The sequence below is a fragment of the Anthonomus grandis genome, chromosome 22 (assembly GCF_022605725.1).
Source record: "Anthonomus grandis grandis chromosome 22, icAntGran1.3, whole genome shotgun sequence".
Taxonomy (NCBI): domain Eukaryota; kingdom Metazoa; phylum Arthropoda; class Insecta; order Coleoptera; family Curculionidae; genus Anthonomus; species Anthonomus grandis.
Window position 1 is genome coordinate 6,905,450 of NC_065567.1, and position 17,295 is coordinate 6,922,744.

At 32.5% G+C, this 17,295-nt stretch overlaps 1 protein-coding gene across 4 annotated transcripts in view; it reads left to right on the plus strand.

Annotated features, from left to right (window-relative positions):
- Positions 1-17,295, plus strand: part of LOC126748213 (WD repeat-containing protein 35) — a 70,087-nt gene that overhangs the window by 40,739 nt on the left and 12,053 nt on the right. For 3 of the 4 annotated variants that reach the window (XM_050457290.1, XM_050457291.1, XM_050457292.1), the window contains 4 exons: positions 1,334-1,512; positions 1,565-1,768; positions 16,261-16,404; positions 16,889-17,084. In XM_050457290.1, coding sequence (XP_050313247.1) covers positions 1,334-1,512; positions 1,565-1,768; positions 16,261-16,404; positions 16,889-17,084 — 723 coding nt within the window. The remainder of the gene's footprint in view (positions 1-1,333; positions 1,513-1,564; positions 1,769-16,260; positions 16,405-16,888; positions 17,085-17,295) is intronic. The other variant, XM_050457293.1, reaches the window with a different exon arrangement.

A 17,295-nucleotide genomic window follows, 5' to 3' on the forward strand; every position in this document is an offset into this window, starting at 1 on the left:
CTATTATAATCAATCACCAGCTTAAATAAGCTTATGTTCAGGGAAACGTTCAACCAGTTCTACAATGAGCCTTATACACAACTTATTCATACTTAGGAGAAATGAAAGATACACGAAGTAAGGATACAAGTTCACATCAAAATCTATATCCTCAATTTTACAAGTAATACCTCCCGCATTATAAAAATAGCAGTGTTTTTGGATGACCGGTGTTAATCTTATGTGACTTGGTAATACTCTAGATTTGTAACTGATTACCAAGTTAGTTTTATCAGCTCTCAGGTACTTTTGAATATTATTCAAATTCAAAATACTTTATTTGCCTATAAAAAGAAAAACAATTCTACTATTCAACTAAAAGCTAATTGCAGAAGAATTTGTGATTTAATTTTTTGAAATCGCGATTTAGAAAAACCCTTGACACCTGGCATTAAGTATGCCAGGAGTAATACAACCCTACTGCTACTAATACTTAACATTTAATAAACTTAGAAACTTAACAGAACGAAAGGCTGAAAAAGTATCTGGTAAAAAAAATTGTATTCATAATGAAAAAGAAACAAAATAAAAAGTCATGTGTGGTGCGCAAAAGGTCGAAACTGGCTCGGTGGTACCCCGACAGATAAGGGAGGAGTGATCCGCGACATCCGAGAGGGCCTTCAGGACCTCAGAATCCTTCAAATACTATGACCTTAAGACAAGACAAAGAGGCCTAAACTATTTACAAGAGCGTTTGCCAATGGTCCATGAAGAAGCGGGGAATAATATTTATCCATAAAGTAACTGAACGAAATAACAGTGTGACTTAAAGGCAGATTTTATTTAAGTATTATACCGGATTTGTTTCTCGTGCAGAGGAAGAGCAATGCCTAATAACGAAGATGAAGATTGTACATTGATTGATACATTGAAGATCTTGTTTTAGGGCCCCATTTTAGGAGTTATTTTATTTGAATCTCAAGTCTGTTACAATATTTAAAAGAACATACGGATTTTTCATTATATTTGAAGGTTTATCGAGAGATAAAGAGAGTTATTGTATTAAGAAACTGGTTTTTTGTACCCGAAACGTACAAAGTACTGGACCTAAAGTCTTGCGCGTAAATATGAAATGTAATGATTGTATTTTTAACGTACCGACAACTTTATATTTTTAATATACCCATGAAAACGAGCTTTAACAAGAAAACAAGATATTTTTATATTTTAAAACCAAAAGGAATGATGTAGTGTACGATAAAATTCCGAAATAATTAAGATACTGATTAGTTTATTTAAATTTTAATTTACTTATTTCACAGGTCAAATTGACAAAAAATTATAATGGTTTTAGGATTTAGAAGTTGAGGCAGTTCTTTTAGACGATGTTATAGATAACCCAGAAAAACCTACTAATGACTATCTTATAAAATTAGAAATTAAGAGCCTAAGAGATACAAGACAGCTTTTAGAAAAGGTTGGGATAAATGAAGCTGCTCAATTCGTTGAAGATAATCGTCATCCGAGATTATGGTCTGTTGGTTCATTCTATAAAAGTAAATATTTTATAGATTTTCTTTTTTAGGAGATTGGTGGCAGAAGCAGCCCTAAAAGAAATGAATCTTACGATGGCTGATGCTTGCTTTGTTAGAGCTAAAGATTATGCCAAAGTCCAATTTGTGAAAGAAATGAGAGACATTAATAACGAAGCCGTTAAAAGAGGGAGAATTGCTACATATTTTAGGAACTTTGATGAAGCTGAGAAGATTTATATGGAGGCTGATAGGAGGTATGTGTAAAAGGTTTCCAATAAGATCATAGATATTTAGACTTGGATAACTAATATAAGATACTTGGTATCCTATTAAAAAATAAAACATTGATAAATCGGGTTTGAAACTGTTTAAGTTGGGTCTCTAAAATAATTAACACCTTATATAATAATACGAATCGTAGTAGATATCATTAAAAAGTTACTTTATTTTAAAGCTGAAATGAAAATTTTCATTTCATTTCATAAAAATGGGTAATAGTACAAAAATTATACGGCAATATTTTTAAATAGTTGAAAGAAATATTGAAAAATAAATAAATATCTTTGACTTAAATTGAAATAAAATTAAAAACAAAAAAGTGAAAGGGTTTTGAGTAAGGGTATTAAAAGCACTCGATAAAATATGGAAAATAGGCCATATAATTAACTTGCGATACAGGCAAATTCCTAATTACCAATTACATTAAAACTAGAAAAAGTCAGTAAGAAAAAAAAACAAAAAATTTGTTTAAAGCCCCCTCGTTACCACGGCTATACAGGATGTCCAAAATAAGAATGAGCAGTATAGCGATCTCAGAAACGATAGAAAATACGAGGTGGCATAATTAAATAAAAGTTGCGCAATGTATAATATGTATAATGGTATTATAGTACTATTTGTAGATTGTAGATTTAACGTTACCTAAAAACTTCCAAAGACTTGAAAATGCTTTCCAATGATACTGTAGAAAGCTACACTTTAGAAAAATTCTTCTCTGATTATCAAGGAAAACAATAAATGAAAACACATTTTTTAATATTATTTAATTAAAGGTTTAAAATCATGGCTACCGATTTACTGGCACGATACATTTCATAAGGAAAATCTCTGATACAATTAATCTTATTTTAACTTATTTTTATTAAATAAGTAGGTTTTTCTCATCGGTTTCAAGTTCAGTAGTCCTATTACAGTATGATATGATGAAAAGAAGAAACGACCTTAGAAATCAATAAATTAAACCTCAGCTCCTGAGTATAAAAAAATCTAATATATCTCAAGTAAATTATTGTATTTAAGACTTATTGAACTTAATTTAAATTAAAATAACAGTTCATATATCTTTTAAATATATCTTTAAAAAAAGTTCATATATCTTTGAAATACATGAATAAGTATACTCTTTTTCTTTTCAATATTTGAGCGTATGAGATGAGCGTTTTTCTAAATTGATTTCTACTATAAGTGACGTAATACCCAACAAAATAAGTAACTCATTTATCAGTGTGCCGTGAACATAAGTTTATCTTATTTACTTTTATTTTATATAATAATATTTTATAAATTGATAAATGTATTAATAATTAATAAATGTAATAATAATGTGTAATTAATAAATGTACGTAATAAATTATTACGTACATTTAGGGTATGATAAAGTTTATTAAATGCTTTTATTGTTTTGAGATAAATTTAAAAAATGGTTGATGGCGTTATTAGAGAAATTATTTGCTTTAGTAACTTTTATGCATTTAAAGTATTTCTTTCGTATCGCTTGGTTCTGATTTATCCTTTTTCAAAATATTTACAATAATTGTTGTCACACTTTGGTTTCTCCATTAAGATTGCGACATATCTAGAAACATTACATTAGAACTCTTTTTTCACAATACACAAACTTACGGTTTTATTTAAATTATTCGATATTTTTAGATCGGAATAAGTGGAACTACTTATATTGCCTGTAGATCCAATTTCGGAATAACAATTACTATATTACATAAATAATATACAATAATTACATCAACACTAATACATTTTTATTGCGTTCAATATTTGAACATGAAACTTCACTGGTCTGACATCCATCCATTCGAAAGATTTTGGACATCTTTTTTACAAATTCCACTGTCCAATGATTTTTAAGATCTAATATTATTTTTATATTGCAAAGCAATTCGAAATTGCTGAACACTTGACTTTGCTTTGTATCTACACCTATTTTTAATTACAGAAAATAAATTCTCTAGGGGATCTTAATTAAGGTGCCCAGTTAAAATATATTCAGAATCAATGGAGTTTTTTAAATATTGAAGTAAAACAAGGACTGAATTAAGAATCTTTTAGAATCTTTAAGAATTTTTATTTTTTTTTGTTAAATTTGAATTACTTTAAATAATCCATGATCAATAAATCCTAAAATACATTAATTGACTTGAAGCACACTTTGAATTTCTTTTATATTTGCACACAACTTAAAATATTTAAACATTCCGATGATTTGTTTATGTTTATTCAGTACAAAGAATAAAAAACACCAATTCTTATCGAATAGTGTTGGTATTTGCCTTTAGTACTAAGGTATCACTCATCTGTGAAGTGATAAGTGAATAGCACACTTTTGTTTGTAATAATTTATTGCTGTTCCATCTTGTTAAAAGTAAGTATTTTTGTTATTTATATGTATTTTGTTATATTTTGCTGTTTTTCTGTATCCTTTTTAGTGGGTAGAAAAGAGCACTGCGGACCCGAAAGAAGAGCACTTATTGTGCAGCTCAAAAATTATGGACTCACAGTTTCCAAAATTTCCCAACATCTAAAATGTCCTTGAAAGCTCGTATATAATGCTCTCAAACCATTGGCGTCAAAAAGAAATGTTCAGAAAAGTTTAAAATTTGCGCGTGACCACCAATACCAACATATACATTTTTGGAAAAACAAACATTGGACCGACGAAACCAAAATTAATTTATTTGGGACCGATGGAAAATGTTATGTAAGAGGTTCTCCTAACGGCGCTCTTGATCCACATTACATTATAAAAATTGTTAAACATGGCGTGGGTCTTTGATGGTTTGGGGAGCAATGTCATGGCGGGGAGTTGGCCCTATTTATAAAATAGACGGAATAATGGATCAGTTTTTATACAAGAGGATCCTAAATAAAATATAATGGAGCCATATGCTGACGAATTTTTTCCAGTTAACTATAAGTTTATGTATGATAACGACCCAAACCATTCATCCAGGCTGGTCAAAAATTGGCTTAAAGATAATGTGGTCCGGGATTCGACCTTAAAGATCCCGTTTTATTAGATAGAAGAATTGTGGGTCAAAGTTAAAGAAGTTTGGTTCTGTATACCAGATAGCTATTGCCAAGCCTGAGTGGAATCTATGCCATCCAGATTGCAAGCAGTGAATAATACTAAAGGTTATCCCACAAAGTATTAAGAATTTTGGTTGTTATGTTTATAAGTTTTCTATATTTTGAGCTTTTTTTTTTAGTCGTGTGCTATTTATATGCCCTGCTGTTTAAAAATATTTTTTTATTAGTTTGTTACACTTATTTAAGAATCATTAATTTTTGTTAAAATAAACTATTATTAGAAACTGTATAGTAAAAAATATAGTTCTCAAAAATTTCTTCTTTTGTTTAAAAGAAAAAAAATAATGAAAATGTACTATTTATATGACCGAGACTGTAGGTAGGGTTTGTCTATCTAAGGAAAGGTACACCATCTGTTTCAAAGCTGCGCCAAGTTTTGTCCCTTAATAACGCGCGATTAGCGACAGTAGCGCGCCTTTTTTTAAGAAAAGACGTAAACACTAAAATGCACAGAACACAAATATAAGAATTAACGCAACGGCACCGTTTATATGCAAATCGGGACGATTGATACCGTTGCTTTGGCAGCGGCGTAAACAAATTTACTGCGCAACCGAGCCGAACAACACGTGCTGTACCTTTCCTTAGCTAGACAAAGTCTATGAAATACATTATGAAGAAATTTCCTTCAACATTCCTTTTTTTCGAAATATATCTATTTATGACGTCGACTGTAGTGAAAAGTAAAAAGAAAATGTTCAGGCGCATTAACTACGGTTTTTCCTTAGCTTTAATAAATTTTGGTCCTAATATGGAAAGGACCTTTTCTCAGATACACCTTAATAAAATGCATACTTGAAATCGTTTATAAGCAATATATTAGGAGGGTTGCTCCTAACCCAAATTTTGGTGACAAATACAAGTGTTATAACTTCTCACTTACTCCATAGCTAATAAAAAGACATACAAACAATTTATGAAGAAACCAAATATCATAAACAAAATATCTATACCAAATACCTATATTCTGCACGCCTATTATACACACCTAATTTTTTGTACTTGATCTTGTTTAAGGGTCTTGATTTAAATTACTTTATTTTAAATCCTGGTAGTTGAATGGGTCTTGATCGACAAAAACCAAACACCAATCCAATCAGCACTAAAAAAACTAAACTGTTAATTAGATTATTGTTTATCTTGGAAACAGTTCAGATAGAAGTCAGCGCGAGCCAGGTATACATTTTGTAATCTGACGTTGACAATGAACGAGATATTGAGCATATTCTTTTTTTTCTAAGTTAAAATATTCCTAATACTAATGTGTTCCTGAGTTCCCTTACATTTGGTGCCAGAAGTAAACGATATCTGAAAGCCTATTCAGTGGATGCTTTTAACTGTAAGTCATGCCAAGATGTGAATAAATTAATGGAGCTGCTTATTGAAGAAGTTTCAGGAGCAGGAGAAGAAACATAAAGAATGAGATAGAAGCACAGAGAAGAACGAGAGGAATCAGACATGTCTCAGAAAACTTGATTTTAAGACCGTTAAAGTCAACCTGAGAAAAGAAAATTCAGTCAAGACTACTTGAAAAAATAAAATAATGAAAGAGACAGAAATCAAAAATACGTAATGAAGACCATGAAAAACTTGAATGAATTTAAAAGCTAATCTTCAAAAGCAGCTCCACATACTAAACAGGTCGTGAGGATAGCATGTGGATTACAGAGTGAGGCAACTTTTCAAGCAACTAAAAGCCCCAGGCAAGTTAAAACTTCGGAGAGAGACCTCAAGAACCTGCAAGTTAAGTTTTTAGCTAGACTCTTACAGAATTCCGCTGCTTACGGAATTGCAACAAAGAAGGGCACTCTAAGCGCCAATGACCTAATGTTAGATACTGGATCAAGTGAGACTATCGTGAAGTTGAGCATCGTAGCACCCATCAAATGTAATCCTGGGTTCAGCAAACGGGATTCAGGATTCTGATCATTGAACAACATGAAGCTAAAATTACCACTGGTTAACAGTTAACATTCCAGAAGCAAGTACTGGTGACATATATTACTGACAACATCATATCAGGCTTAAACGATATGAAGGTTTAACAATTTAAACAAAAATTGAAACAACAGCCAGAGATATTTGCTTATCATCGTATTGGTATGAACAGTGCCAAACAGTGGGAAGTAGCTAGGATAATGTAGGTTAACCATAGTTACCCAGTGTTATGATGAATCAGTGGTGGCCTTATTTATGAACTGATGTCTCGGGGAATTCCAAATCCAAAATGGAAAGATACAGACAAATCTCCAGAAGTAAAAGCTTACTGGGCTCAGTGGTATAAAAGATTGATTATAAAAGACGAATTGAATTATTAAAAAGAGTGTGGGAAATGAAAGGCTTATGTGGCAGCTCGTCCTCAAAAGCGAATTCCAGAAGTTCTTGAAGTCATGGCAGTCATGAGAGGATATTTCAGAGTAAGTAAAACCTTGACAAAACTGAGAGAAATATTTTACTGGGTGAACAGTCATGAAGATGTTGAACGCTGGTGCCTCAGCTAACGACCCGAGAACTCGGACCAGAGGGAAAATGATGCAGTATCTTGTTGGTGCACCCTTTGAACGAATTTCCATCAACTTAGCGTAGCATTTCCTACCAGCAGCTCCGGACATTGATATGCTCTTGCTGCTATTCAGTAAATAGCTTGAGACAATGGAAATCTTTACCTGGGTTCTTGTTAACACCAAATGCAGGTAATTCTGAATTAGTAAATGAAGAAAAAAAAAACGAAGTGATTTATAAAAGTGATGCAGTTAGTATCGAAATATAGATTAAAGAAGGAACCTCTTTTGTTTTGCACTATTAAGGTCAAAAAGCACTTTGCTCAGAATATCCACACCTCTCAAAAGGTGATTTTGTTCTTATGTTAATGAACTCAACTCAATGTGAAATTCTGAAAACCTACGGCAATGGCAAGTGGTGTCTTGACAGCACATTTCGCTTAAATCAATATGATTTACAGCTAGTTTTAGTATCCCGAGGTACCAAGCAAAATTTTGAGAAGTTTACGGCGCGGAAAAGGCAACTTTCCTTTATCTTAAAAAGCCCTAGGGTTTTTCTGAAAAAGCGCCATTTCAGTTAATATATAACAAGTTCCGATGACATGAACATCCTGGTATCATGGCCGATATTGGTGCTATTGTCGGCATAAACATAATGGACAGGAAAGGCTATGAATAAAGTGTAAAATAAGGTATCCTCAGATGGTGTGCAATGTACATGGTGAAAAGATAGTCCTACACCACGAGTGGAGAGATCACATTCGAATAAGGGGAAGTAATCAGGTTTGAGCGTGTAGTGAATTTCTGTTCCATGTCGGAAAAGGTGCAGTTACGTAAAACAGAATAGGATAATAATTGGACTCTACTTCTTTGATAAAAATATGAATTAGCATAGTTATTTGGAAATGCTATTTTATGTGCATTTTTTATGATAATTTACGTAATATGTCATTTGTTAATGGACGAATTTCATATGTCATGACTTTCACTTGTGGGGCTACCTTACCCAGAAAGTATATGCAATTCATTTGGAAACTAACCTTGATAATTTAAAAAACAGCATTAGGGAAGCGACTCAAGTTATCCCATTGCAAAAGATATCCGAAACGCTTATAAAAAATTTATTAAATGGGTTCACCGATGGGAGAAGGTTGGTAGAGACACCTTGGAATAGTTTTTTTGTTGTTGATGATGACCTGAATTTTCGACTATATTAAATTTGTAACATACTTTTTTATTCCTTATTTATTTTCTAAAAAAATATTTTAATTATGAGTCTTACATAGGTTTTATTTTATAGACTAATGATATTCCCACAGGTAATATATTTTTCTAAATTCTAAACAATCTCTATATAAATCTGAAAAAATAAGATGCTTTTGGGTTATTTGAGGACAAGCAGAAGTTTTAAGAAGAATCAATATTTTTCCTAAACCCATAAATAATAATGGTTTTTCCCTCTTTGGGAGTTAGTGTCTGGGTACACTATATTGACAAACATGATATAAGTATATAATAATATATGTGTCGGAGGACTCTCTGAGGGTTTGTCAGCCATAATCGAAAGACACTGTCTTTACACAAAACTTTATTAACTATTAAGTCACAAACTAACTGTCCACGAATAATAATTATTTCGAATAAACAAAATACAGTTGTAAAAATACAGAGATAAAAAAGATTGGCTTATCGCTAAACGTATCGCTAAACGCGGTGATCTCGACGGTAATGCCAAATCGTGACTGCCTCAGTCCCATGTGTGCAAGCAGCATTTCCATCACTTCGGTACTTCCCCGAGAATACATTCGGCATTCTCCGCGATTCCACCCAAGCTTGATAAGGCTTGACGTTTAGCAGCCACTACGACACGGCCATACTGACAGGTCACACGTCCTCGTGTGTCTCAGCTAACAAGTAAATTTTGATACCAAAAAAAAAAAGTCGTTCGGTCATTCTGACTTTCTTAAAAAAATAACTCAAATTTAACATAATTAAACATTATTTTAAATCATTATCACCCCCATGTAATGATAATCATTTTCACTTATATCCAGTTAAAGATAACATCACCTCCATCCAGTGATACTTAATCATTTTCACTTAAATCCAGTAAAAGATAACATTATCACCTCCATCCAGTGATACTTAATCATTTTCACTTAAATCCAGTGAAAGATATCATTATTTTTTTTTAGTGATAACACAACCATGATTTAAATCTAATAATTCATTCAATTTTAACTACCACTTACATCTAGTAAATTGTTGCTACCTACATAAGACTAATAATAAACGAACAAAATAATTTTACCAAAAATCAAAATACAATAATAATTTTTAAATTATTAGGTTTTAATCTGTGTCTGAATTAGTTAAATCGTCTTCATGATAAACATAGTTTTCTGGCATTTTATGTAACCGATCATGAGCATACTTATAGGTTCGATTAGCTTTTAGATTTTTTAAAACATATCTATCGCCATCTAGTAATTCAATTATTTTAAAGGGACCTCGGATACTTCGGATCCTTGGTTTGATTTCGTTCTTCATTATGTACTAACACAAAATCCCGACAGAAAATTTAGTAACTTTTGCTTTAGTGCTATCAAACCTATGCTTATCATATTGACTATTTTTTGCAATATTATCTTCAGCTTGTTTCCTAATTTCAGCAGCAGACTTTTCCAATCATTAATTCTAAAGGACTACATTTCGTTACTCTGCTAACAGAGCTATTTAAAGCTAACTGGACGTCAGGAAGTGCATCTTGCCAAGAACGATCGTTATTAGTTTCTATTGCTGTTAGCATATTTTTCAAAGTACTCATCATCCGTTCTATCTGACCATTTGCCCGAGAACTGCCGGTCGCGATTAAATGTAATGCGATATTACTATTTTGACAAAACTCACGGAATTCTTTACTATCGAAACAACGACCTTGATCAGCGATAATTCTATTAGGCGCCCCCAAACAATGAAACACTTTCTTTTACCGCTCTAATACTATTTATGGTGTCTATATTTAACGTATGAATCAGCAAAACAAATTTAATAAGGGCATCAGTTAAAACGAAAACTCTTTTTTATTGCTTTTATCGCTTAATTTTCCGGTAGCATCAATGTGAACGGTGTGCCATGGAATTGCGACTTTTGGTATGGGATGCAATTCAGACTGAACTCTGCTGGGACGTGATTTGGATACTGCGCATGTTATACAATTTTCAACGAATTTTCGAACATATTTTGACATATGTTCAAACCAGTATAGATCGTATAACTTCTCCAGGGTCTTTTCCCATCCAAGGTACGAATCAGCGGACGAATAACGTACCAGCGAAATGCGCGAGGAATAATTGGTGAACAACGCTTTTTGCCGTTCCTTTGAATTTTACGATGTAAAATGCCTGATCTTAGCTCGTAGGTTTTTGCTTTATCGTCATTTAATTTGTTTTCGTTAATCTCGGTTATTAGGTTTAGAGTTTCACTATCGCGTTGTTGTTCTGCGAGAAGCCAATTATCAGATAAGTCGGCTATATTAATAATCTTTTGTTCCACCTTTTCAAAACAATGTGTTTTGGGTATTGGTAATGGATTTCTTGAAAAGAAGTCAACATGACACATTCGTTTACCATCCCGGTGAATAATATCAAAATCGAATGATTGTAAAAATGCCTACCACCTATGTATTCGCGGGGTAAGATCAAGCTTTTTACAAGAAGATTGTAAAAAGCTTGATCTGACTGTAACTCCTTGCAGGAGTTACAGTCAGTTATTACCGTAAATATCCGCCCAAAAAGATATTGTCTGAAATGCCGTACCAAGTTGACAACTGCGAGTGTTTCTAACTCATACGAATGGTATTTTGATTCTGCAGCAGTAGTCCGTTTACTGAAATAAGCAACTACACAAAGTTTATCATTATTTTTCTGCATCAATATCGCACCATAACCAATCGAACTAGCATCAGGCAATTCGACAGGACAATTAGGAAATATCATTAGGACAGGTTCGTTAGTAAGCGTATTTATGATTTTTTGTCTTATTTTTTTGTGGCTTTCTTTCCATTCAATTATGTTTTTGCTAGAAGTCAGTGCGTACAAAGGTGCCATAATTTGACAGAATTTTGAAATAAATTGACGAAAATATGACGCGAGTCCAATAAATTGACGCAATTGGGTTACTGTTTGGGGAGAGGGAAGTGCTGTAAGAGATTCAACCTTCTTTGGATTTGGTTTGATTTCACCACCATACAGATATACGACATACATATATTTCATATAAATATATTGATACTATATCAATAATATATTTTTAGCAATAAAATCGCTTATCTGATGTTTTTAAGCGTCCAGATTAAAAACGCAGAAATCGTGTGTTATAGTTTATACTCTATTTCAGAAGTGTGTAGAGCAATAAAACCTCATTAGGTATGCAAAAGTGGTACCTGGTGATCCACCAATATTTTATGCCACTACCTTAGTTGGGTATTAGTTTCAATGTAAAATTCTTTCTTTTCGTTGATTGCAGGTAGTGCCACCCGGTTTTGGGTCAATTTATGAGTTTTGCCCATTGTTACCCACTGATAAACATTGAAAACGGTTCTCCAAAGGCGTGCAACTGGGACTTGTTTTTTACCTTATAATTAATGTACTTGCTAAAAAAATGCTATTTTATTTTAGAAAGTTACTTTTGTTTAAATGGAATAATATATTTTTTTCACAAATTTATTGAACATAATATGTAGAGTAAAACAGTTGAAAATGTCACTTTTGGATCTGGCACTTTTTGAACAGTGTATAACAATTTTAAATTATAATAGATTATAGTCTTCTTCGTCATCTGACGAACTGTCATCACTTCTTGACATTATAATTAAAGGATCGACTGTCTGATCGTTGAGGTTGTCAAGATCCCACATTTTGTCCTCTTGCTTAATTACATGCTGGACTGCTTTTCGCCAATTCTCTGGTGTCGCTTCCGTAATGGCTTGATCAAACAGTAGCTTAACATCTTTCATTTTAAAAGTCGTGTTTTGTCTTGCTACAAATCCTATTACCTGCGCCCATATCAGTTCTATAGGATTTAGTTCGCAATGATATGGCGGTAAGCGCAGTACAGTTATGTTATATTTTTCGGCTATATCTTCCACGGCGTATTTCATGAAACGAGTTTTGTGTAAGTTTGCTATTGCTAGCAGTTCTTTTTTTATCAAATTTGCTTCAAACGCAATACCTTTTGCAGTCAGCCAATCGATAATTTCTTGCTTTCTCCAACTTGAAGTTGGCGTCTTCTCTATTCATCGTGAATGATAGCTTGCGTTATCCATAACCACCACCGAATTAGTCGGAAGAAATTTTATCATTTCACCAAAATAGTCCTAGAAAACGTCTGAGTTCATGTCTTCATGATAATCTCCTGTGCGAGTCGACTCAAAGGTTAGCAGACCTTCTTTTAAAAATCCCTCTTCGCTTCCAATATGTGTGATTATAAGTCTTTTTCCTTTTCCCGAAGGTACTTTAATACCCGTAGACAGGCCTTCTATAAAAGCTTGGCGAGCACTGGTTATATTTTTGTCTTGCCACATTTTTTGGACTATATAACCTTCGTTAATCCACGTCTCATCAAGATAAAAAACTTTCTTTTGCTCCCTGCGGTACTGCTTGATACTTCTCAAGTATTGTCGTCTCCAACAAGCGACAACAATTTCGTCGCTCTCCAGTAAAAGTGCTTTGCGGTTATGCTATTCCCAGGCAAAATCCATATTTTTTAAAGTTTTCCATAAAAGTTTTCTACTTTTCAACGGAATACTGTCATCTCGGCCAAGCTCCATTAAAATTTTGTCTAGGGTGGGTATTTCCTTTTTAAAATAAAAAGAGTGAACTTTTCTTCGAATTATACATTTAGCATTTTCATCAAGGACTTTTGTAGGTCGTCCTGGCTTTTGCTTGGGAGATTCCACTTGACCTGCTACTTTTCTTTCCCGCAACAATTTGAAAATGGTGGACTTTCCAATTCCACTCATTCGAGAATATTTTTCAACAATTTCTTGCACAGTAAAACTAGGGTAATCGTGTTTTATGCAATCATGTACATTTAAAATGATAACTTTTTCACTCAGCGATAGTGGAGAATGTTTAGTACATCTTTTCGTTGGACTGAATACCTTCATTTTTTAAATATTGGGATAATAATATTGTGATTACACTACAGCGTAGCAGTGACTACTAACGTTTAAAATATGATTTAAAAGTATTTATAGTCTGTATATATTACCTGACCCCATTTTTGCATGTTACAAAGCGTTAAAAGATAGGTACCTATACAAAAGGATTAAAAGTATTTATTTAGTATTTAATCTCTTTTAAAATAAAGGCATTTAATCCGTGAAAATTAAATTCATAAATATTATAAGTACCTGCGCCTATGAACTACCACGAAATGTAGCCAAACAGAACGGAATTCCCCAGTTTATTGCTCTATACACTTCTGAAATAGAGTATAGGTGAAGTTACTTGGACAAGCATAAAAACTAAAAACGTTTAGCACGCGGCGTTTCCTTTATGAGGCATTGGTTTGCATATAACTTTTGTTTCTCTGGTTTAATATATATAGTAAATATGTTATTTTACAACCAACAAAAACATTTATCAAGTCACGCAAAAGTCATGGTTAGATTTAATGACACATATTTTTCACACAGTTTTTTTTTTAATTATTACAAAAATTGTCAAAAAAATAAAATACCTAATAAAATACTCATTAATTTTAATGTCAATGCTATTTAACCTTGAATTTTTATCTTAAAAAACAGTACTGTAATTTTTATTTATTAAGCAGATATATTAGTCTATTAACAACGTATATTGTATTTAAAAATTGTAATTCAGGTTTAAAATATATTCAGGTCGAAAATGACACATGTTAAGAAATCGATACTCTCTTAAAATTTGATCGGTAATCACTAGTATCAAAAGGCCGCCAAAATTACATTGTTCAAAAGTTCAGACGAAAGTAAATATAACAAAAGATCAACGGTATATAGCAAATAGAATAACAACAAGAACTATAGTATAATATAAACGCGAAATCGATTTTAGGGTGAGCCAAGTATGAGCCAACACACTGACAAAATTAAAAAATGTTATAATAGTTACCTATATATTATGGCACGCATCTTAAGAAATGGTTGATTCTTCGAAACTTTATTTCTACGTACAAAAGGGGTGGTCCAATAGCGCCCAAACAAGAAATATAAATACTTTCTATACAAATTTTGAAATGGCACATTTTTAGGCTCAAAAATGCGCAACTTTGCCCTAAATTTAACCATTTTCTTATCTCTTATATTTACCGAGATCCCAATAGTGAACTGGGAATTTGTAACACGCCGTATAATTGATCATAAAATCATTAGTTTTTGCTTTAGGGAACATTTATTGGTAGACCAACTTACACAAAGACATAGCATTTGATAATACTCGGATGCATTTTCAGTTGTGGAAAAGAATATCAGGCATATCGTGACCGTTCCATCGACACAGTTTTGAAGGCGTTCGCGGAAATAAGCCTCGACTTTTTGCAGCAAATCTCTATTGATTTCACTAATTTCCTGGCAGATTACATCTTTCAATTCATCTAATTTACGATGATTATTTTCATAAACTTGAGGTACCGAAGAGGCCATAAAACGTCACCGAATCTTGAAATTAAATGGTTGGCAATCAAAGGACGAAAAACAGCCATGGATGCCCTGGCGGTGTGTGCTGTGGCTCCATCTTGCTGAAACCACAAACGGTCTCGGTCAATACGTCTTCTTTCTAACTCGGGGATAAAGAAGGTGTTTACCATATTAACGTAACGTTCAGCCGTTACTGAAACGGTAACCCCATTTTCTTCAAAAAAATAGGAACCTATCAAGCCGAATTTAAGTTCAATTGAAATGCTTTGAGTCAAGGCACCGAATGTAATCTGACGCGAACCCCTCCTTTCTCTAATGGACAATCGCTGTCCTAAAAACGTTCGCTCTTTGTGCCGCACCCTGTATAATTTCTAGTAAAAAATGACGTTTATAAATAATAGAACGCAATACAAGTTAATATTTTACTTACATATGTTCGTTTATTTGAAGGAAACTGTAAAATAACAATAATGAAACGTATAAAATAATTGCATTTCCTATTTTTGAGCGCGCGACTCTGTTTGATATTCCCGGCCCATCTTCAATTCAATCCCAGCAGCATCGAGAGAATCTCGTATCTTCGTCTGTTTCACGTTATCAGCGCCGAACTTGCCTATCTTTATCTGACAAATCTTGATTGTTGAACGGGCCGGTGGCCGTGGAAAGACTCGAATCGACCGAAAATAGATACGGGGATCGATCACTAAATATCGTAATATATTTTGCAGTTTATTTTAATGCGTATATGTAGTATGTTGATTGTATTTTGTACATACTCAATTTTGGAGCTTGACCAATTAACTTCACCTAAACTACACTTAAGTATCTATCACTCTGGTTAATGTAAGTCTCAAATAGCAGACAATACGTACACAATGATTTATTTATATTTACTGAAACGTGGTTGCGAAATAATTTTACATGTAAGCATTCAATTTATTGTCATTTAAAAAGGGCTAACTCATATTTTCATGAAATGTAAAAATTATGAATTCCTAGAGTGGCCGCCAAAATTATCTGATTTAAATATTATAGAATGCGTCTAGTTTCATTTGAAATAATTGATACGAAAAGAAAATTTAAAAAAAAATAGAAAATAGGTTCGGCGATATAATTGTTGCTTTTTGCATTATTAGAATAAATGACAATTTGTATATTTTCTCTACAAAGTTTGTATTTTTAGTGATTTGGCTTTGAATTTGCGACGAACATTAGGAGATTGGTTCAGAGTAATCCAGATTCTTAAAAATGGTATTACAGCACCGGATTACCTTTTAAAGACTGCCTACGACTCTACAGCTGATTATTTTTTTCACTTTAATAACTGGTGAGAAGATGTTTTGTTAAGCACGGTCACACAATTAGCAATTATACGGAGACGAATTAGTGGAGTTCAAAAATTAAAGTATTTGGAAGGTTTTAACAAACCTTTAAAACGTATAAAATATGTTATTGTACGAATAATAGAATAATATTTTGGTAATCATAGGTTTAGGATCAGTAAGAATATTTGCATGAATACTTGAATGTTTTTCAAAATTTAATTTTGAAAACTCTTATTTTCTGTGGTGAAATGGAAATGTACATATAATGAGTGGTGAAAATCGAGCGGATGTATCTGACTTAATAATTTGTTATTAGAAAATTAAATTAACCAAAATTAATACTTTATACCTTGTGTGTTAGATGTTTTTCATTCTAGAATAAATTTCCATTTCAATACTGAAAGTCGATTTTCATATTTCTTCCATTTTAATAATTAAAAATTGTTATTTTAGTAGTTATGCATATTAATAGCAAAAGTTTTGCAGGGCATCTGCCACCGAATATTATGAATTAGCTAAAAATACAGCAAAAGTTATAGATTGCAATTATCAATTAGAAGATTGGAAAAGCCTGGAGTCTATAATCGATCGACTCCCTGAAGGAGATGCCCATTTAGAGAAAATTGGTGAAATGTTCGCTGCAAATGCCGTCCACGCAGAAGCTATTAATGCCTTTACAAAAGTATGCATAATTCAATATCTAACTTAATCATCGTAAATTGTCACTTTACTACGCTGTATTTATAAAATATATTGTAAAAAAGTACAGATTTCTCATACAAATTAAGTTAGTTTTTATTGGTTTTGATTTTATTTCAAATCTTTTTATTGGGATGAATTGATAAAATTTTTAAAATCAAGTATTATTCTATTAAGTAACTTGTTCCGAGATA